Source organism: Mastomys coucha, unplaced genomic scaffold (assembly GCF_008632895.1).
Source record: "Mastomys coucha isolate ucsf_1 unplaced genomic scaffold, UCSF_Mcou_1 pScaffold1, whole genome shotgun sequence".
Taxonomy (NCBI): domain Eukaryota; kingdom Metazoa; phylum Chordata; class Mammalia; order Rodentia; family Muridae; genus Mastomys; species Mastomys coucha.
In genome coordinates, this window is record NW_022196891.1 from 76265919 (window position 1) to 76289037 (window position 23119).

General features: G+C 42.8%; 1 protein-coding gene across 1 annotated transcript in view; it reads right to left on the reverse strand.

Moving 5' to 3' along the window:
- The window catches only part of Smyd3 (SET and MYND domain containing 3), a 585040-nt gene that overhangs the window by 452185 nt on the left and 109736 nt on the right, over positions 1-23119 (reverse strand). The window contains exons 3-5 of the mRNA XM_031390983.1: positions 21253-21360; positions 19775-19832; positions 12720-12856 (exon numbers count right to left, since the gene is read on the reverse strand). Coding sequence (XP_031246843.1) covers positions 12720-12856; positions 19775-19832; positions 21253-21360 — 303 coding nt within the window. The remainder of the gene's footprint in view (positions 1-12719; positions 12857-19774; positions 19833-21252; positions 21361-23119) is intronic.

Consider the following 23119-nt stretch of genomic DNA (forward strand, 5'->3'; position numbering starts at 1 on the left):
TCTTGAAATAACAACGTGAAGGCATTCATCAGAGAGCACCTGACTCACTGCAATGCCTTGTCCCTCTAGAAGGTACTGAAGCCTTCTGGGTAATTAGGGCAGCGAGCACTCTCACACACTGAGCTGTCTCCCCAGCCTTGTTAACAGACATTTTAAAGGAGATATAAAAGTAAGCAAAAGAACACACATAAAAACATTAGGTCGAGGTAAAGCCAGTGAGGTGGGAAGCAATGGGCTACACCAAAGACACCCTTTATGAAATGAAAGGATAGAGGAGGATTTAGCAGTAAGTTAAGTATAGAGAGCTTAATTGGATAGAGCAACGAAGTATGCCCATGCCATCCATCACCCTCCTCAAATTAAATTTGTAACACTATAAGTAATATTTCATCAATCAGTTTATGAGAGGAGATAAGTCATAATAAGGTAAGCATACTCCGAAAACTAGAAATTTTAATGATCTCTACATAAGTGTATAAAATCGGGAAAGAGTAAAAAAGCAAGATGTGGGTAACATAATGACACTCCCAAATATATGTGTGCGTGTGTTTATACTCTGGGTGGTCCTACTGTGGAACTCACACAGCACAGAAGGCAGTGTGAAGGACTGAGGGAGGCAGGAACTCGGAACTGAGAAAGGCACAGGAAAGCTCTGATCCCTGCTCTGACGAAGAGCATGACCATACACAGTTCCCCACCTGCCAAGAGCATAGTGACCATACATGGTTCCTCACCTGCCAAGGGCATAGTGACCATACACAGTTCCCCACCTGCCAAGGGCATAGTGACCATACATGGTTCCCCACCTGCCAAGAGCATAGTGACCATACACAGTTCCTCACCTGCCAAGAGCATAGTGACCATACACGGTTCCTCACCTGCCAAGGGCATAGTGACCATACACAGTTCCTCACCTGCCAAGAGCATAGTGACCATTCACGGTTCCTCACCTGCCAAGAGCATAGTGACCATACACGGTTCCTCGCCTGCCAAGGGCATAGTGACCATTCACGGTTCCTCACCTGCCAAGAGCATAGTGACCATACATGGTTCCCCACCTGCCAAGAGCATAGTGACCATACACAGTTCCCCACCTGCCAAGAGCATAGTGACCATACACGGTTCCTCACCTGCCAAGGGCATAGTGACCATACACAGTTCCCCACCTGCCAAGGGCATAGTGACCATTCACGGTTCCTCACCTGCCAAGAGCATAGTGACCATACACGGTTCCTCGCCTGCCAAGAGTATAATGACCATACACGGTTCCCCACCTGCCAAGAGCATAGTGACCATACACGGCTCCTCGCCTGCCAAGAGTATAATGACCATGGTAACTGGGCAGAGCGCTGCTGTAGGAGATGACGGTGGCTATGTATGTAAAATACTCTGTGGTTATAAAATACTAAAAGTAGCTGGGTGGTGGTGGCGCACGCCTTTAATCCCAGCACTTGGGAGGCAGAGGCAGGTGGATTTCTGAGTTCGAGGCCAGCCTGGTCTACAAAGTGAGTTCCAGGACAGCTAGGGCTATACAGAGAAAACCTGTCTCGAAAAACCAAAAGTAAAATAAAACAAAATAAAATACTAAAAGTAGAACCCAAGAGTGTAACACTAGGAGCCCTGAGGCCAAAATCCTGCAACTGCCCCTTGATCTACTGAGAAAACACACAGCACAACTGTCTACTTCCATTGGCTTCCAGGTATATAATGGGCCAGGGCGCTGGAACTACATATGAATCCACATTTTGCTAATGTGTGATGTGGAAATTCTGTTTATAATCAAGATACCTGAAGTGAGGGGACTCAGCAGGTTTGGCCAGAAACAATCATTTAAATACAAGACATACAGAATCTCTGAAATTGAAATTCTTCAGTGTAGAGACAACCTAATCTGGTTTCAGGTGTTCATAGGGATAATGCTGTTACACCAAATATTCTTAATTTCCTGGCTTTATAGAGGTGATCGTCAACACAAGAAGCAAGGGCTGTTGACAAGCTGGTGTGACGTTAGTTAAGTTTGTGTTCTATCTGGCACATTTTCTCGTTAATTCAGCAGGCAGTTCCTGAACGAATCGGTGTCGAGGAGCAAATGGAGTCTCAGAACAGAATGGAAATGGACTCAGCTTTCTTCCATCACTAGGTGAGTCCTTACCTCCGCACAGCACCTGATGCATCATGGGAGAGGAAGGGGAGAAGAGCTCGGCAGGTTGTTAGGTAGACAATTTCTGTTATCTTCCTCTGCCGTGCTGAATGAAGGGAGAGGGAAGCATGACTATGTCTTGATGAAGCTCACAACCCAAGTGAGAACCTGGAAAGATGTGCAGCTTACTAAATAGTCGCTAAAGACAGCAGTAGAACACACCAGTGGTCACTGATTTTACAAAACAGGAAGGCCAGCTCTAGCGGTGGATATGACTGATGACTGGGGCTGACACCTCAGTGAGAAACAAACCTTCAGAAGACAAGCTGAGGTAGAAATCCTGCAGCCCCCATGATGCGCCATGAATACAACTTTCCAAACTCCATGAGCACATCACTTATCCTCTGGCCCTACTACCTACTGAGATAACCCATCCTGGTATCCATACTCCAGCACTTAATGGAACCCTTCCAAGGTCAGGCAGCTTCAGGTTATACCGGGGTGGCCTGATTCATCCTTAGAGCATCTGATATTAGAGGAATTTCAGCCAGTATGGCTGAAAAGGGCTTTCTGGCTTTTCTTTGACATGTGTGATGTGTCCCTTTAAGTATCCAACACTGCGCACTGAACATACGTGTTTTGGTATAAACATGTCTTTTATCGTTCACTGCTAGATGGTAGGGAGGTTAATTAGTGAGCTCTTTATCAGCTCTTTGCTGTGCACTAACCTTGACTGAGACAGATTTTTTTTTAACATGCCTTAGATTAGCCACCACCAAAGTTATCTCTCCACTTTTGTTAATGCATCGAATCACCTTATTTTCCACATCAAGAGACAACAAATGATTTCTAATCTCAAAAATATAACTCTGTTCTTGCTTATTATAAAATGCAACAAAGCAATTTATGACAATCCTTGTCACCACTAACATCACACCTCTAAAACTATATTTGTTCTTTTCCTCTCAGGAAAAGCCCTTCTCAACTATAATAGAAACAGACAAATCATAATTGCAATGTAGTGTGAGGGTAATAATAAAAAAATTAAAAACAAAAACTAAAGAATCAAGCAAAACCCTTTGGACCTCGGGCTGTGGAGATGGCTCAGTGGGTGAAAACACGAGGCATGCAAACATGAGGACAGGAGTTCCGATCCCCCGACACCCACATGAGAGCCTGGAGGACCAGGGTCTGCAGCCCTACATAGCAGCAAGGCAGATTCCTGGTGTGGCCAGACTGCTCAGACCAATCTGGGAACTAGTGAGAGACCCTACCTCAAAAGACTATGGTAGAGAAGTGACAGAAGAAGAAACTCATCATCAACCTCTGGCCTCCATATGTATGTGAACCCACACATAGTACGCACGCACGCACGCACGCACGCATACATGCAGACACATACACAAGCATACATGCATTCATGCATACATGCACACGTGTATACACACTTGCACATGCAAACACACACACACACATACACACACACACATGCATACATGCACAAACTTTGACCTGACATATTCAACCAAAATATTTCTAATATTAACATAAGACTATATATTTATGCTTCATATCAGGAAAAGATAACAAAATATAGCACCTTAAGCTTATATATAAAAAATAAACACAGGCAAAAATATACACCAGTAGTCCCAGCAACCAGGAGAATTAAAAGTTTCAGGACTGCCTGGGCTGTCCTGTCTCATAAAAACAAAATAAACAGGGTGAGAGAGCTAGCTCTGCCTGTTAAAGCATTTGTCAGACAAACCTGATGACCTTAGTTCAATCCCTAGAACATACAGGAGAAGAAAACTCACCAGCTGTGCTCTGATCGCTACCATGTCCTCAAGGTGAGCCTACCCATAACTCTTTCGTTCTCCCTCCCTCACTATCTCCCTGATAATAATAGTAAATAATAATAACTTTTAAAAAATAATCTGGACATGGTGGGATACGCTTTAATCCCAGCATTTGGGTGGCAGAGGCAGGTGGATCCCTATGAGTTCCAAGGTCAGCCTGGTCAACATAGCAAATTCTAAGACAACCAGGGCTACATGGTGAGACCCTATCTCAAAATATATATAAACAAAAACAAGATATATTTAAAATACATTAAAGATGCATAAGTATATGTTTTCTCTACTTGACAATTTTCTTTCTCTCCTTAGCATAACGGCAGGGCTTATTTTTTATATTATTGAGTTGAAAGACTTTTTAAAGTTACTGGATTAAATTATCTTAATTAAAAATGAATGCAAAAACTAGCTATTATATCCATATAATTTGCTGATAAATAGTATGAGAAACAAAAAACAACAGAACTAAAGGCTGGTTGGGGAAAGTAAAACATTTCTTACCACCCTCCCTCTTTTTTGTACATTCAGAAGTTTTCTGACAGTACTCTCTGTTCCCTACTATGTGCAGAATATCTTCTGGCTTACAAAAAAGATTCTCCGTTTACCAAATAATGGCCCCCAGGGCGAATCCGGCCCACCATCTGCTTTGACACAGCCTGTAAACCAAAACTGCGCCTGTTTGGTTTTAAAGTTTACCGGGGAAAATTAACAAAAGACCATTCCAGGGAACATCCAAAGAGATGGGGCCTGGTGCTCTGTGTTCACGAACAGAGCTTCGTTAGTGCACAGATATGGCCTTCCCGAACACATGGCCCAGGCTTTAGGCATCGATAGCAAAATCAAGCTGACTCCCCGCGAGGTCACATTGGGTGTGGATGAAGCTTGCTTTGTCACTGCGTGAGGTCTACAGATTTTGAAATATCAGGATGGCTGGATATGCTGGTACACACCTGTAATCCCAGTACTTGGGAATCTGGCACAGGAGAATCAAGAAGTTGAAGCAAAAATAACAAATAAATACATAAATAAATAAATAAATTCCAATGATAAATTGGGAATTTTTTTTCCAATTTAAAACAATTAATTTTTTGAAAAACTGCTTCAGGGACCGAGCACAGTTGATCTCTTCTCACATGTAAAAGTCTGCCTTCAAGGTGCCACGATGGTCATATACGTGTGCTCTTAGAGAAAGGCCGGAGTAATTAATACGGCAAGTTTTCACTTTCTGAAATCACAGGCTGTCAACCATGCTGACTTGACAACTAATTTAGTAAACTTCATGAATTTTGCCATGGTATTAAAGATGGCCTTCTGCCTAGCATATCCTTATCGACTGAATCACTACTTGTAAATATTTTATTAAAGTAACATCCACAAAACAGAAACGACACCAAAGTGTGCTGTACCATTTCTATTTGCCCAACAATTAGAACAGGAGAGAGTTGCTGGGGACTCACTATCTTGCAGTGGGACAGTGCCCCCAAGAAGCAAGTCTTTGTTGGTAAAGGGCACAAGCAATGGCAGCAGTAATGGCAGCAGCATCTCCTCTCTCTGAACTCGTGGCAGTCTAGACACCCGAACGAAGAAATAAAAGGCTTGGCAAACCGTCATTCCATACTTTTAACCAAAGCAGTAGACCTAAGGTAGGCAATTAACCTCGGGCAGCCCAGGTATAATAGAAGAGCTGATAAAGAGCTCACTAATTATCCTTCCCACCTTCAGCAGTTAGAAGGCATCTGGTCTTTAACCACGATGATCTACCTCACAGCCACCATGAGGTTATTTACACACAAATGAAGAGGAATATTAACCAAATGCTAAAAGTGAAGAGTGTGATATATATAAAAATCATCAATTAAAAGGCAAGCAATGATTTGTTTTGTCTTCAAAGCCCAAGTGTCCCACAAACTTCGCTTCCCTTGAAGGGCTAACATGCATCTTTGAGAATAAATGTCTCCTGAATCTACGTGGGGACTCAACCTGTTATAATAAAGAAAAAAAAAGTATATAAATCATGACCGTTGTCACCACTTTGTAATTAGAATGCCAGGATCATTGTTCAGTTCAAGTCTTGGCTGTTTGCCTGTGTTAGACCAGCCGAGAAGTTAATCCCCAAAACTAACACTTCCAGCAGCTGCGCTGAGCACACTACAATGCCTCTTCAAGCAGTCGCTGCCAAACATATAGGTCCGTGCACCCCGGTGCCCGGAGGTTAGCAGTCCTGGCGCGTCTGCTCGCTCTTGGTATAAAATATTTAACAGCATATTTTCCATTAATGGAACCCAGGCCCATCTGATCAGTCACTAGGATCATCTAGCAATGTAGTCGAAGTTACAATATGGCTACCTCACATCAGCTTTGTAATTAGACAATCCATCACTTTGTTAATTCACAAAAAAAAAAAAAAATTGCTCTCCTTACTACTTGATAGCAAGCTACAGTAGTGAAAGCCAATGGAGCTCATCAACAAAAAAGGCTCTAAAATTTCGTCCGAGGTGAACTTGAAGCCATCAAGTGGCAAACGCACGCACACTCGCGACCTTTCAAAGCGAGAGGTAATTGTCTGCCTACAGATTAGACAGCGTAGAGCCGCGGGAGTCACCCGAAACCAGCACAGCAGCACAAAGAGCACAAATCAACCTAAGGTCCTAGACGGATACTCAGAGATACCCAAGTCAGCGTCACTCTTTCTTTTTACTGCAGTCTCCCAGAGAATTAAATAAAAAAAAAGAAAAAGTACTTAAAAGAAAGGGTTACATCACGTGTTTTGTTTTCTGTCTGTCTGTCTGTCCGTCTGCTCTCTACTGGAATTATGAGCAGGCTGTTCACCAGCACTCCGAGCCTTGACAGTACACACCAGCTACATGCAACTTAGAATCTGAATATAATCTGGGTCACGTTTTATTTGGCCTTATCTCTAATGTCCCTCAAAATATTTAACCAACATATCTTCTCATCGTATTAATCCACAGGATTTTGGTTAGGACAAACTCTTTTAAAAGTAAAAATTGAGTTTGCTCACAATGAAACAGAATATGGAATTTCAGTGTCCTAACGGCAAAATAAAAGGAATGACCTTGGAATGTCCTCTCTTCAGATTTATACGACCAGCATACACTGCAAATACAACTAAAAGCATTAAAGATTACATTTTATTAAATTAAAAATCATATTTAAAATGGCACATATGCCTTAAAGTATAAAAATGTGACCGGGAGAATTATTATTTTATTTGATGGGGAAAGGGGGAGGGAACATCTTTTCGAACAGATGTGGAATTCCTAATGAAAAAAATTCTGCGCCAGTGGCACAACACTGTGAAATTAACGGTGCTGCAGAGCTGGGGGAACAGTAGCCAAGGCATGTGTTCTGTGGTCAGGAAGGTCACTGATATTCTGTCGCTTCCAACTTAATGTCTACTTCTGGAACATTCTGTGTAACCCGTTCAGTTTCTACTCCATTGCTCAGATCTTATCGTGTTAGTAATAATACTGTGCATTAATAAAAACCTCAAAAGGCTGTTTATAGAAATTAGTTTGTCCTACTCATAAACATTTCCAATAATTATGATTAAATAGACATATTACACGTTGTGGTCCATCTCGGAAAATTATCACAACTAAGACATTTGTGATTTCTTTTCACCTCTTCAGGTACAAGTAGGAAACAGAGCTCATTCATAACCTACTTTTCACAACACCTACAGAAAAGCCCTAAAACCGCTCGGGACTCGGTGGGCTGCTGTGAGTGAAGGCAGAAGTGAATTTTTGCCACAATAAACTCTGGACTAAAACCAAAAACCGCTTACGAGGGCAGAGATACTATTTTCTGTCTGTGAAATTTCTTCTCATCGAGACAGGTAATTCGCAGCATCTCAAGAGACACCGGCACTGAACATGGCGGTGAGCAGCCGTGCTCCACTGGTTTACAATCAGTGGCAGCCTGTGCTCCACACCGAATGACAGCACAGGGAGACATAAACGCTGATATTTTATACTCAAATACCAATAACACAGGGAGGTAGAGCAACAGCAGCACACATACTAGTGGGTGCCAGATATCCTACTAAGCAACTTACAGTTAGTCCTCATTTTTATCCACAAAAGAGATGATATTATTATTCCTATGTACCTATAAACACAGATGTGTATATATGTATATGCACATATACAACTACACAGATGAGGAGAAATTCACTTCTTGCTTGGAAATGATGACTTAACTGCTATACCACATGGGCTCCTTTTAAATTTGTCCTCTCAGAGCTGCAGAGCCATCTTGGGAGCTAAGAGTACCACTCTTCCAGAGAACCCAGGTTTGATTCCCAGCACCCACCTGGCAGCTCACAACTGCATGTAACTCCAGTTCCAAGGGATCCGACACTGTCTTCTGGCCTGTGTGGGCACAGAACACATGTGGTGTACTTAGCTACATGAAGGCGAGACCCATACACATAAACTAATCAAATGAAAAAATGTTTGAATAAGTAAACGAATCAGTCCTCTCAGTGTCTGTACTTTTGTGACCTGGTAAGTTAGTAACTATTGTTAGTACTCCTTTACTTGCTTTGGAGCAAATGTTTAGGACTCAGTCTGAAGACTTTATTAGAGCTCTTGCCCTTCCCAGAAAAATTCACCTCAGAACCTAACTAGAAACTTCATGAGAGCCGGGTAGTGGTGGCGTACGCCTTTAGTCCCAGCACTTGGGAGGCAGAGGCAGGTGGATTTCTCAGTTCGAGATCACCCTGGTCTACAGAGTAAGTTCCAGGACAGCCAGGGCTATACAGAGAAACCCTGTCTCGAAAAAAACAAAAAAAAGAAAAAGAAAAAGAAAAGAAAAGAAAGAAAGAAACTTCTTGAGAAAAGTAGAAGAGAAATATGTGGCATGGGAAGTGGGGAGTGGGGATGGGGAAGGGAGGGAGGGGGCTCACATGGAAGGAGACAAAAGGGAGACAAGGCCCTTATCTTTGGTGAACACATAAATAACCTCCTCACTGACAGCTCCAGCCACCTCATGCCTCCAGCTGCCTCTCTCTACTGCTGGGAAACGGAGTCACCGCCTGCCGCCTATCCTGAAGTGTTACAGTTTTATGGCATGAAGAACATATACTAAACATGACTTAACATAAACTTAAGTTTAAAAAGAAACCACTACTACCCAGTTAAAGAATTTTGTGATTTCTCCAGCCTGACCATCATCTACTGGATCTCAAGGTGTCTACTCTTCTCGGGTGAGAATTCTGAAGACTCAGCAGCAGTCAGCATCTATGTCAACAGCAAACATTCAGCTTTTGTTCCAACTCTGACAACTGAGCCTCTCTTGCACAGATCGCCCTTTTCGGTCTTCTCCTGCGGAGGCCAGTGGGTCCCTAAGCTAAGCCTCAGTGGCAGTCAATCAGCACTGCCACTCTCCACACCCAGCCTTCCAAGACCACCATGGACAATCGGCCAGCGCGTCTTCTCTTCTCAAACTCAGGTCGGTTTCTATTTCCACATGAGGGGCCTCGGCTCTCTGACCTGGGCAAAAGAATCTGTTCTGATATAACTCATGGCACTCAGTTTTACAAGCGAGCCACAGATTCATTGGGATATATATCACAGGGGAAACTGAAGATCTACAGCTAATTGCTGTTGGGGTGTGTGCTTATGTGGGGTGGTAGAAGCAAAATCGGTGCCGGTGCTAAGCAGCAAGTGACAAGGAAGAGGTCCTGACTGTGACCCACAAAATAACTACTCAATAGGGTCTCTAGAGTGTCGAGGAAATCTTGCCGGGCAAAAACTAAGACTGTGGAAACAAACACATTCTGCATCCTAAGAACTTAACAGAAGAAAGACATTATTCTCCCACCAAAACTCCCAGATGGTTCAACACCTAAAGCAACCGGAAGAGAAAGCTCTGAGGAATTAACCACTGGGTCCTCTACTGGGCCCAGCTTGAATAAACACGGTTTACTCTTACCAAAATATCCTGCGGCCCTTTGGTGACAAAGACCAAGGATAAAACAAAAGTTTCGAAAACAATAACAAAAAGCTGGGCAGTGGTGGGGCAAGCCTTTAATCCTAGCACTTGGAAGGCAGAGGCAGGCGGACTTCTGAGTTTGAGGCCAGCCTGGTCTACACGGTGAGTTCCAGGACAGCCAGGGCTACCCTGTCTAGAAAAAAACAAACAAACAAACAAACAAAAAGTTTAGTGAGTCCAATGGTGACATAAAACATAAACGAATACAAAACAGAAAGAGACCAAAACCAAAACAGAACACACCATCTTTTTACTAAGGCCAGGAAAAGCCTCATTTCAAAGACCAAGAAAGACAAACACATGCGGAAGTCCTGTGAACTGAGTTTGCACACAGCATGCCGAAGCAGCCTACCAGAGGACATGGGCTGGGGTGGCAGCCATTTTCTCTCTCTGGTTCACTGTAAAATGAGAGTAAAATGGGTATGGGATAGGAGAGTGGGGAGAGGTTCTCTGCCTGGTGCCCTCTGCCCAAGTCCACTGTCCTAGAAAAGACACACAGGCTCCTCTAAACACAGAGATTTGGGTGGAGAACCTCTTCTCTGTGGTTTGCAGAACACTAATTAGCTTGATTAAGATCATCCTCCTGAGACAGGAAGAACCCGAGAGAGATCTCTTCTGCAGACGAATTTATAAACAGAAAGATCAACCACGAGTGACACTTTGGCAAGGACGCGCAGGAGCCTCAAGTTAATCATCTGCTTTCCTCTGACTTTTACTAACGTACCTTTTAAGAAAAAGTTACATAGCTGAGACCAATTATTCTCCAACATCTCAATGATATACGTGTTGCCTTCTGTTTGTGCACACGCATGTGCGTGCATTTGCACAGTGTGGATTCTCCTGTCGCTCCTCGGGAACCACCCACCTTGGTTTTTGGAGACAGACTCTTTCATTGAGACCCAGGACTTCCTGACTGGACAACACTGGTGGCCCCGCAGACCCACTTGTCACCATTTCTTATGCACTAGGATTGGAAGCGTGCACCCACTTTGTGCGTGTGCTGGGGTTGGAAGTGAGGAGCTTGTGTTTTCGTGTACAGCACTTTTCCACCTGAGCCCTCCCCCCCCCACCCCCGGTCCTAAACACTCCACTTTGGTAGCAAACACAACTCCAAGTCTATGGGGGAGGAAGACAGCTTCCTATTGACAGTTTGTCCAAACAAATGACCTTCCATCACAATGCCAGAATAGTCCTCATATACAACATGGAAAAAGGCCAGGTGTGGTGGTGCACACCTTTAATCCCAGCACTCGGGAGGCAGGGGAAGGTGGATCTCTGAGAGTTCCAGGCTGGCCTGGTCTACAAAGTGAGTTCCAGGAGAGTCAGGGCTGTCACACAGAGAAACCCTGTTTCAAAACATAAAGGTTTAAAAAGCCAAGCAATTATGCCTCAGGCCTTCAATCCAAGCACACAGTAGGCAAAGGCAGGTGGACCACTGCAAGTTACCGGTTAGCCAAGACTACACAGAGAGACTCTGTCTCAAGAAACAAAACAAAAAAAAAAAATGTTTAACAATAAACAACAGGAATAAGGCATTGACTCACATTTTAAACTTAACATTTTAAGCTATTTTATGTGAACATTAATCGCACCTACTCACTTTATAGAAGATTTGTCAACAATAAAAATGACACCACAGGACAGTCACATTATGAACGTGAGGAGTGATATACCAGTCATCATAAGACAGATGCCGCTGCTTCAGTGTTTAACACCACAGAAGCTGTGCGCACGGTACGTATAAGACTACTAAAGGCTGTAATTTTTCAAAAATATATGAAACAAGCAATCAGAGTAGCCACCGCATTTCAAATCAACTTTAAATTATAGACAAACCAGAATATAATGCTGTGGTCACAATATCAGAAAACCATAGGGTTTACTTCACAGAATAAAAATAACTTTGGGGGGAAAAATCTAGAAGAAATCTCAAGCACTCGAAATGATCACATTTAAATTCTTATAAAATGGGTAGTTTTGAAAGCAGACCTTAAAATAAGCATGGGATGTTATAAAATATGTGTTTTACAAATTTCAAGGTAAGTGGCAGGGTCATCTTCCGATGAAAAAAATGTGACGACCGTTGCAAACAAACAGACAAAGACAACACCAGAGCAGTGTGTTGAGTCCTGGGTCCATGCCATCCCACACCACTGCATCACGGCTGCCCGCACCAAGGCGAACTCCCAGAAGAAAACACCCAGCTCCCACTTACAGACCACAGAATAAATGTCTTTGCTCACACTAACCTAGGGTTTCACTAATCTGCTCTTTAACTTGTTTTAAGTCAGAAACCGCCGTGCTTTACAATCATTTAAAAAACAGTTAATCAGAATAGATTCCAAGAGATTGTTTCAGTCGGCTAACACAACCAACCAATCCAATAATAAAGCAAAATCCTTCAGAAGAAAGTAGTGAAATATATATGCTGTGTTCCTTTGAGAAAAGGGGACAGATTCTCTGATGGGGATATCTGCAGCATTGGCAATGAATAATCTCCAAGTAAAATACTGATCAAACAGAAAAGTGATCAAGACATTTCCTGTACAGGCACCACTGGGCACTGTGAAGAGAGGCGGAGTGATGCGGGGCATTCGTGGTCCTCAATACTCTGTTGAGGCTTAGGCACGTTTGCAAATGACAAGAAAACAAAGGCTGAGGGACTGACTTACAGCATCAGCCAGGAGACCAAGCTTCAAACTTACTTTTGCAAAGGCTTCAAAAAGGTCAAAAGATGGCGGCAGTTGAGACTCGTCCCGGATTTCCTCTCTCATGAAATGTTGAAAGGTCATTGCAAGTTGCCTCAGGCCCTCTTTCTTATCTTCGGTGAGTTTGCTAATATCTTTTTGTAAAGAAAACAAATAGTATAATCACCAACCGAACGTCATGAATGATTCTCAGGTGTTCAAATGCTGGCTATTAAACAGGATATTTCCTGACATGCAATCTATCCTGACAATCTTATTCTTTTGACAAGTACAAAGCATGAAACATATTACAATTGGTTAAATTCTCTCCAACTTTATCCACAAAATATATCAAATTGGCTATCAAAAAATAAACAGATGCATACAGGCTTTAAAGATATAATAAGTCAAAATCGGCTGCACATTGCCAGATCTTTTACATTATGGAGCACAACTCTACCATCATAAATCCTAATTAAGTCAGTAAATTTAAACAGATTTTTTCCCCATAATAATTCATGAGTAGGTCACAAGTGACTGGTAAATACAGCACTCTCTGAAAGGTCAAGAAGACAGAAAACAAGATATTGGAAGCTCACATGAAGTTTAAGCAACTGAAATTTGCCATATAAAATGTGAACCATAACAGAAACATGGATGACCTGATAAATCTCAACCTCAAGGGATTTCCAGGTAGGACAAACACAGACAGGTCTGGAGGCAGCCGGGCTGCTTCTCTTTATGTTTCAGTTAAAGAGAAAGATTCTAGGTGCTCGCCTTTAATCCCAGCACTTGGGAGGCAGAGGCGGGCAGATTTCTGAGTTCGAGGCCAGCCTGGTCTACAGAGTGAGTTCCAGGACAGCCACAGCTATACAGAGAAACCCTGTCTGGAAAATCCAAAAAAAAAAAAAAAAAAGGAAAAGAAAAGAGCTAAGACTGATACAATAATTCTGTAATGCTTCTGGATACAAAACTGTCATAAATATTACTAAGACTTTTTACACATTTGTAGCAAACTTGACCACAAAAGAAACAAAGCACTCTGAGTCACAACTGCGACCCAAAATGAAACATATAGGAAGGAAGGAAGCCAAGAAGTGAAAGCTCTCTGCAATTACAGGATTCTGATGGAAGAAACTAAAGAGGAGAAAGGGAAAAAGGAGGGGAGGGAGGGGAGTGGGGAGGGAGGGAATTAGACATTAAAGGAGACAATCCATGTCTGTGAGTTTGAACAATACATGTTGCTGAGACACTCACACCTCCCCAAGCCATAGACTGACTCAAGGCAATCCCAATAGTGATGATGTCCTTCACAGACTCAGGAGAAACCATCAGAAAGCCAAACAATCCGGAGCAAACCAGCTAGAAATGCAACAATGTATCGTCTGATGAGCATCTGTCTGTCACCACCAAAAGCCTATCACGGTCACTGCAGGACAGCAGACACACCCACCTCCAACCCAGAACAGAGGCCAGAAATTAATGTTCTCACAACAAGACGATTCCCAGCAAAGGTGCCATAAATATGCATTACAGGAAAAGACAGTGCCTTCGATAAAGTATATCCGTGGATAATCATATACAAAGAACAAAACTGGAGCCCTATCGCCCTTCATACAAAAGAGCAATACAAAATGTATCAAAAACATAAACATTTAATGCCAAACCATAAAACAATTAGGCAGGAAAATAAAGGAATGGATTTAGAACAGGGGCCTAAGCACAAAGCTTTTGGAGATGACCCGACATACTATCAAGAGAAACAGAAATTAGAAAATAAGATCCCATCAGGGCTGGAGAGATGACTCAGCTGTTAAGAGCACTGACTGCTCTTCTAGAGGTCCTGAGTTCAATTCCCAGCAACCACATGGTGGCTCACAATCATCTGTAATGAGATCCGACACCCTCCTCTGGTGTGTCTGATACATGAAATAAATGGATAAATCTTAAAAAAAAAAAAGATCCCATCAGACAACAAAACACATCTGCACAAGGGATACAAGTGATATGGCAAGCAGCCAGCCTGCACAACAGAGGGAAAATCTGTAAGTGATCTGTCACAATAGACTAATATCTCGACTATGTAAAGAACTCAAAGTAACTCACAGCAATATGAAATGATAAAAAAGGCACTTCTCAAAAAAAAGAAGGAAGGACGGAAAGAAGGAAGGAAGATAAACAAATGGTGAGCCTGTACATGACAAATACAATACTCCACGGTGGTAATCACCAGAAAATGGGAACTAAATCAATGAGCTTGCTCCAGTTACAATGGTTATTATCCAAATGCATAACAGTCCATTCTGGCAAAGATGCAGTGAAACAGGCACTCCTACACAACAGCATGCGGTCATTTGCGCAAAGCAGCCTTGTGCCAACCAGGGCTCTGCCTGTCCATCTTCTGCAGTAATCTTGGCTCAACCCGGAGAACACAGATTGACAATAGATCGTTGCAATAACATGAGGTTTATTGATCAACATACGTGGGGTTGCCCACCCTCAAGGGGGGTGGGTATACCCGGAACTCAGAAAGCACACACCTTTTATACTCTACACAGGGCAGATTTCTGCAACAGGGCTAGCTGGTTTACTCTGGTTGGTGGAACACAGGACAAAGGATCTCATCAGGCATTGGTTGGCTTGCTCAGGGGGCTGTTCTTGGCTTAGTCAGCCAACTTTCCTATCCAGCTCTGCACCTGTCCTTGAAAAGTCCCTGGGAAGGGGCTAAGTAACTAGATGGTAGGGGGATTGTCGTCAGCAAGGTCAGGGTGACAGTTTATGGTCTTTTTCAAAGTTCACCACAGGAGGGGCTGGGGGGGTTCTTCAAAGAATTGTTATTACCTTGTTTTCGTGGACCTTAACGTCATTGCAACCACCAGTTATTTTTGTTTTGGCCTTATTTAGCTTAGTCAGAAAGACCTGGTCATTCTGTCTCAACATTCTTACCACCAGAACTTTGTTTTTACAGCATATCCTTGGCTATCTCTGAAACACAGCTTCTCAGTGCTTCTCAGAAAACACTTAGCCAAATGGCTGAAGCTGCTGCTTGCTACTGTAAAACTTTGTTTCCACATTGCTTGCTGCTTATAAGAGCTCCCCCTTATTTTACTGTGAAACTTTATTTCTACATTCCCAGAACTCTGTTTTTCACTTTATTCCTTCACTTCACTGCAGCACCATGCCCAGTACTCGAAACCTAGACTCAAGGGGTGGAGTGAACAGATAAAGAAGTACGATACACACATGCAGCAAAATACAGCCCAGGTGTTATAAGCCAGGCGCCAGAATGATATCACTCATTCTCATTCACGTTAGCAAGTTTTAAAGCGTTTTCTAGTTTCCTTTCTGTTGCTGTGATAAAATCACTCTGACTAAAAGTAACTCGGAAAGAAAAGGTTTACCGGGTTTACACATCTAGGTCATAAGAGGGAATGTTGGGCAAAAACTGAAGGCCGGAACTCGAGGCAGAAACCATGGGTGAACACTACTCGCTGACTCACCCTCAGGCTCACCCACAGGATCATGCTTAACGAGGTCTTTTGTAGAGATAGCCTGGGACCACTTGCTCAAGGAATGGGCTGGGCTCTCCTATGTGAACTAATAGAGAAAATCCCTCACAGACGTGACCACACAGATCTAAACCATTCTCTTTGAAGCTGCTCCTCTCAGATGACCCTAGGCTGTGCCAAATTGACAATTAATGTTGAAACCAGGACAGAAGAGGAGCTCATTAAAGTCGGGCAGTGGTCATCAGATGTGAGGAAGGACAGAGCAGTGGGATGAAGGCAGGCTGGATAATGGGTGTCCACACACAGTCAGCTAGGAAGACTTAGGAAGACTCAGTACTGCCATTCTGCAGCACGCAGGTTTAAGTCCTTACTAAATAAGAAGTCTAAATATCCCCAACATAAAAAACACAATAAATGTCTGACATTCTGATACCATCATTACTTATTGTATACTTATGCTGAATCATTTCTACTAAATTTTCAAAGGGTTCCCAATACATACAAATGATACATTTTTGAAATGTGAATGCTTATTACCTTAATTTTACTGTTATATACTATATCACATATCCTGGACTCCACGGATTTTTATAAATACTTTATGTGTCAATTATATTTTTATAAAAAAAAACCCACACATTTTTCTAAAGCTAATATGACCTCCTTGAACATTGGTTTAAATTATACTACACATGCCATATTAAGGCTAAGAGTAAGCCATCAGACTAATAACATCTGAGACTTCACCAAAGGCAATATAATGGCTTGCTACTGAGTGGGGGCTAATGTTAATAGTCAAATTCAGTATAAATGGTGTTAATTATCTAGCAGTACTACAAAGAAAAATGACTAATTAGTTCTCTATTAAAACTTGAAAAGACACACCAAATAGAACTAACACTCTTCCTCATGTCAGGCTTGAATATTTTCTTCAAATTATTTGTCCAACAGAATAATTAACCCATGGTTTCGTAAATAGCAATGTATTACCATTGGCACCTAAGGTCCTAGATATGTAAATCTGAGATCATCCTCTCATTCATCTCCAACCAGAATGGGAGGTAAACTGCGTGAACAAACGTAGGCTACCAGTTCTAGCTGGTTTGAGACCGGAGCCACTTACAAGCTTAGTGAAGAAGACCTTTGACTGTGCTTGACCCCACATCTGGGGCGCCTGAAGGCCTCCATGGCAACAGGTAACCACCATGGGAGCTGAGCGGAAGAACAATGCCCAATACTGTCATGGAGCATAGGGCTTCTGTATCCAAGACCTTCCTTAGTATCTTTTTTTTTTTTAATCTATTTATTATATGAAAGAACACTATAGCTGTCTTCAGACACACCAGAAGAGGACATCAGATCCCATTACAGATGGTTGTGAGCCACCATGTAGTTGCTGGGAATTGAACTCGGGACCTTCGGAAGAGCAGTCAATGCTCTTAACTGCTGAGCCATCTCTCCAGACCCCCTGCCTTAGTATCTAAAGGCATGAGGACACTAAGGGACTTCCTAGATTGCCACAGTTCACTATGTCACTCTTCCTTAATGTGAAAAGGAAACCAAACAAGGAGAGAAGGGAGAAAGGTAGGAAGAAACAGAAGACGAAGGTGGACAAACTGAGATCCACCCCCCCCCACTCCATTCTGCTCATGAGGAAATCATGAGCCTCACATGGCAAAGGATTAGGGGTTGGATTAACAGATTCAAAAGTTTAGGCTTCAGTTCTGAAGAACTGGAGGTGCATGACTCCAGACCTTGGAAGCTGAAGATGTATCACACAGCTCAGAGGAATACGGCCCTGACTCAGTGCTGCCAAACCAACACAAGAGGGCTAGTAAAGTCCTTGGCTCTATGAAACATCTCTACACAATGGCAGCTCTCAGCAGTCAGCATCAGCTAGGTATGACGGTTCTTAAGAATCAGGACCCCAGTGTCAACGTTACAGAGCTCAGGCACATTAGAGGCAGGAATCTTCTATTTTCAAGGTGTAGCAACTCACCAGGAACCCTTCCAGAGTCCAAGGTCCCTAGTCGCTTGCCCACTGCCTTCTGGAGTCTTGGCTTCTTCAACAATCACCCTGCTTTTACTCTCTGGCCCTGAGCCAGTCACCCGTCAGCTATCCTTTCAACGGGTGGTGGCACCTCTTCCTGGTGTCACCAATTCAGCCCATTTGGGGGAAGGGAAAAGCTTCTAACTGGGCTGAATGTTAAAGATCACCAGAGTCAGCACAGGAAGGAGTCTTCTGGCTGACTTGAAAAGCAGATGCCCAGCCTGCTGGTGAGTGAGTCAGGAACAAAGGAAGTAATGGTATGCAAATGAAGGATGGCATTTGTACCAATCCAAAAACAGTTTTTGGCTAACTCAACGAAACACCTTTTTCTGAGTTCATGGAGTAGTGTTCCTGTTCCCATCTTGAACAAGAAGAGCTACAGAGCCATCTAAAGTTCATCAAGGCTTGGTTGGGATACAGCCCCCTCAGGCCAGGGCAGGGTGTCTGGAGTGACCATTGCCAGAGCAAGACCTCCTGACACGGGAGTCATTCTAGCTGGAGCATTCTAGAAGTGATCATTAAATGCTCAAATCAGCCTCACTTGGATAACATAATCCAGTCAGATTCTAGAGACTGCTTGGCTGACAGTTCCGCTCAAGGTGTCTAAAAATAAAGCAAGGGCTCACCTCCTGTCACTGAAAGGCCTATGAACTCCCTGCAGAGTTTCATTTATTTGTGGGGAAAAAAAAATGTGTATAGTGTTTACAATACAGACATGAAAAAAACTCAAAAAACTAACATTCTCCCAAATTTATTAATTCTTCACAGTACCAACCCTATAGCATAGTTTCCCTATGCAGATGGGTCTACATGTTCAATTACACTATTCTATTTATTGTAGATCTTCACAAACCTATATGTGGCCCTATCTACCTTAGAATCTACTAAACAAAAATCACGTGTTAGTCGTTTATAAAAACAAAACATTTCTTTATGTTTGTTTCATGTAGTAAACACAGAAGAGCAAAGCTGTTATGAAAAGCAGTTCGTGAAGGCAGCTCAGTAGGTAACTCAGGGCTCATCATGAGTGAGGTCCTAGAGCAGTAGTTCACAATCTTCCTAAGGCAGAGACCCTCCGGGGCTGCAGAGATGACTCAGTGGTTAAGAGTTCAAATCCCAGAAACTACATGGTGGCTCACAACCATCCATAATGAGATCTGATGCCCTCTTCCGGGTGTCTGAAGACGACTACATTGTACATATAATAAATAAATAAATCTTAAAAAAAAAAAAAAAAAGCAGAGACCCTTTAATACCATCCCTTATGTTGTGGGGACTCCCACACCAAGCCATAAAATATTTTTGTTGCTACTTCATGACTGTAATTTTGCTCCTGAGTGGGTGTCTCAGTTGCTAAGACCATGGAAAATATGTGCTTTCCAATGGCTACACCCCACAGGTTGAGAACAGCTGCCCTAGACTGAACCTCTGCAAAGATGGGAGAAAATGGGGTGGGGCAGTTCTGCAGATAACTGATAGCATTAATTTTAGGATAGTAATGAAAATTCACTTACTGGACTCCAGATCATAAAAGGAATAAAGTCTCTCTGACTCCGAGGGTTTTTCATCCATCTGCGAAGGAAAAGGAGAAAACACCAAAGACAGGGTCAATGCCTGAAGAGATAACAATGCAGCTTTGCCTCCACTCGGATATTCTGATCAAAGTTTTTGTTGGATTGCTTGTTTTGAAATATGATATACCACCACATCACTATGTAGCTCAGGCTGTCCGGGAAAATACTCTGTAGACCAGGCTAGCCTGGATCACATAGAGGTCCACCTGCTTCCATCTCATGAGCGCTGGGATTAAAGGTGTGAGTCACCACGCCCAACTACAATTACATTTTTAAAAGATCATTTTTTATATATCAGTTTTCTTCATAACATTAAAAGCATTTATGCGCGCGCGTGTGTGTGTGTGTGTGTGTGTGTGTGTGTGTGAGTGTGTGTGTTTGTGTGTGTGTGTGTGTGTGTGTGTGTGTGTGTGTGTCCAGGTCAAAGGGCAATAGTCAGAAGTCAGTCCCTCCTCCCATTGATGGGTTCCAGAAACCGAATTCAGGTCATCATCAGGCTGAACATCGGGCACCACCACAACCCAGTCATGCCTCCAGGTCTCTACAGCACTTTTTTGAAATTGCTTAGCAACAATTTTAAAGTCTAACTTGCAATTTCAGCTAGACAGTTTTATCTCCAAATAAAAAACTCCTTTACAAGAAGTTCCTACTATAAAAGCCTCTATAAAAGTTTGGGGTGGAGAAAAAGGAAAATAAAAAGTTCGAAAGTCAATGACTAAGTGAAGAAACCAAATTAGCCCTACAATAATGTAGCGTTCAGGCTGCAGCCCTCTCAGAACAATCTAGAAGCTTTTTCAGGGTAGGGTTCCAGACTACACTGTAGTGTAGGGGACAGGACTGCAGAAATCACAAATCCTGGCTCTATTTAAAAAGAAGAAGAGGAAGAGGAAGAAGAAGAAATAATGGTCAATTTAATATATTATTATCTAATTATGTTCTCATTTGAAAAGACAATGAAGCCAGGTAGTGGTGGCACTTGCCTTTAATCCCAGCACTTGGGAGGCAGAGGCAGGCGGATATCTGAATTCAAGACCAGCCTGGTCTACAGAGTGAGTTCTAGGACACCCAGGGCTACTCAGAGAAGCCCTGTCTTGAAAAACCAAAAAAAAAAAAAAAAAAAAAAGGAAGATTCGCTCATACATGCACAGTATCCTGGGAAAAAGGAACCACAGTTTCCACTAGTTTGCTAAGATGTTACCTCAAGAATCTATTCAAGAAAGAGATTATACTATCTCTATTGATAGGGACTGTTCACCTCACTGCCATTAAGCCAAGGGCTAATAAGAACGTTTCTTATCTTAACACACTTAATCCACCATCTACCTTAACATGAGTGCAGTCTCAGCCCTAAATATGAACAGAAACAGCAACTGCTTTCGTCAAATCAAAGCCAGGCACCATTCATGATGTGTACTCACCAGTTTGACGATAACCCTGCCCAGAAGTCTCACGGAGTCGGGTGGATATCTGGGCTTGCAGCTTTTAAGACACTTGCACTCCCGCTTGTGGTCCGGCCAGGCTTTTTTCTGTGAAGACAAGAGCAGGGAAAGACACTGGAGACAAAAGCCAACTTTCATTCCAACCGGCTTTGAAGAACGGCTTTGAGAATCATCAGCACTAATTTATTTTCAACAGCCTAAATAGAACTATAAAATGCGGGCTGGTGAGATGGCTCCGCGGTTAAGAGCACTAATTGCTCTTCCAAAGGTCCTGAGTTCAAATCCCAGCAACCACATGGTGGCTCACAACCATCTGTAATGAGATCTGATGCCCTCTTCTGGTGCGTCTGAAGACAGCTACAGTGTACTTATAATAAATAGATAATAAATAAATCTTAAAAAACACCAACAAAAGTTTCAAAAAAAAAAAAAAAGAACTATAAGATGCAAAATTTATTTTGTAATACTGCATACAATCCAGAATTCAGTCTTTGTCAAGAAAGTAGCCATCGCACAAAGGCACAAACACCTCCGCCTCACATCATCCTTAAATTTGCCCTCTGGTCATCACAAGGTGGGAGACTCTACAGTAAGGACCAGTGGGCCTTTCTTAATACTTAAACGCAATATTTGGTAGCGTATACAATAGTATTTTAAAGAAAGAATCACCCAAAGCTAGGAAAGTAAAGCATGGGGGTGGAGGAAATCAAAGCAGAGGAGCCAGCTTTGTGAGCTTTGCTGTAAAAAGTCAGATGTACCAGGTGGGCTAACAGATTCAAAACGATAAAGACTACATATTGCCCTGAAGAGCATCACAGGAAGGAGCTAAACCATAAATATCCAGTTTGTTCAAGACAGTATGAGGTCATACTTCTATCCTGACTTAATTATAAGAGATCCTTTTTCATAAAAGTGTCTAGTTTTGAAGACAAAATGGTCTGATCTGCTGGAGAGAACAGCCTTGGGGCTAGGTCACGAAGCCAGACGTCACAAAGCCAGACGTCACGAAGCCAGACATCACGAATCTAGATGTCACAAAGCTAGACGTCACGAATCTAGACGTCACGAAGCTAGACGTCACGAAGCCAGACGTCACAAAGCTAGATGTCACGAATCTAGATGTCACGAAGCCAGACGTCACGAAGCTAGACGTCACGAAGCCAGACGTCACGAATCTAGATGTCACGAATCTAGACGTCACGAAGCCAGACGTCACGAAGCCAGACGTCACGAATCTAGATGTCACAAAGCTAGACGTCACGAATCTAGATGTCACGAAGCCAGACGTCACGAAGCCAGACGTCACGAAGCCAGACGTCACGAATCTAGACGTCACGAAGCCAGACGTCACGAATCTAGATGTCACAAAGCTAGACGTCACGAAGCTAGACGTCACAAAGCTAGATGCCACGAAGCTAGATGTGAATAGACTAAAGGGAAGGATGCGATCACTGAGGACAGGGCAACAGCTAGATCAAATATCTCATAAGTTCCATCATGGACATATCTGATGCCACACACATAAAAATGATACATCTAACTCATACGGTGTTCTAGTGAGCCACTTGCTACAAAAGACTTCCTGTGTCAGCCTGGGCAGCCCCCTAGTAATTTGGGGTTAGGAAAGCATTGTTTATAAACCCACCTCTTCCGCTTCAACTCCGCTCAGGGTTAGTTGCTCAAATTGACTAAGATGATCATTGTTTAACACTCTTTGTTATCCTTCATTCCAATGCTTACACCTCACTCGAATCTCAGCAGGACTACACTAGTTCCATGTAAAGAAATAGGCAAAGAGCTGAGCATGAAGCAGCCCTGGTTCAAGCCCTGCTGCCACCGAGAGAGA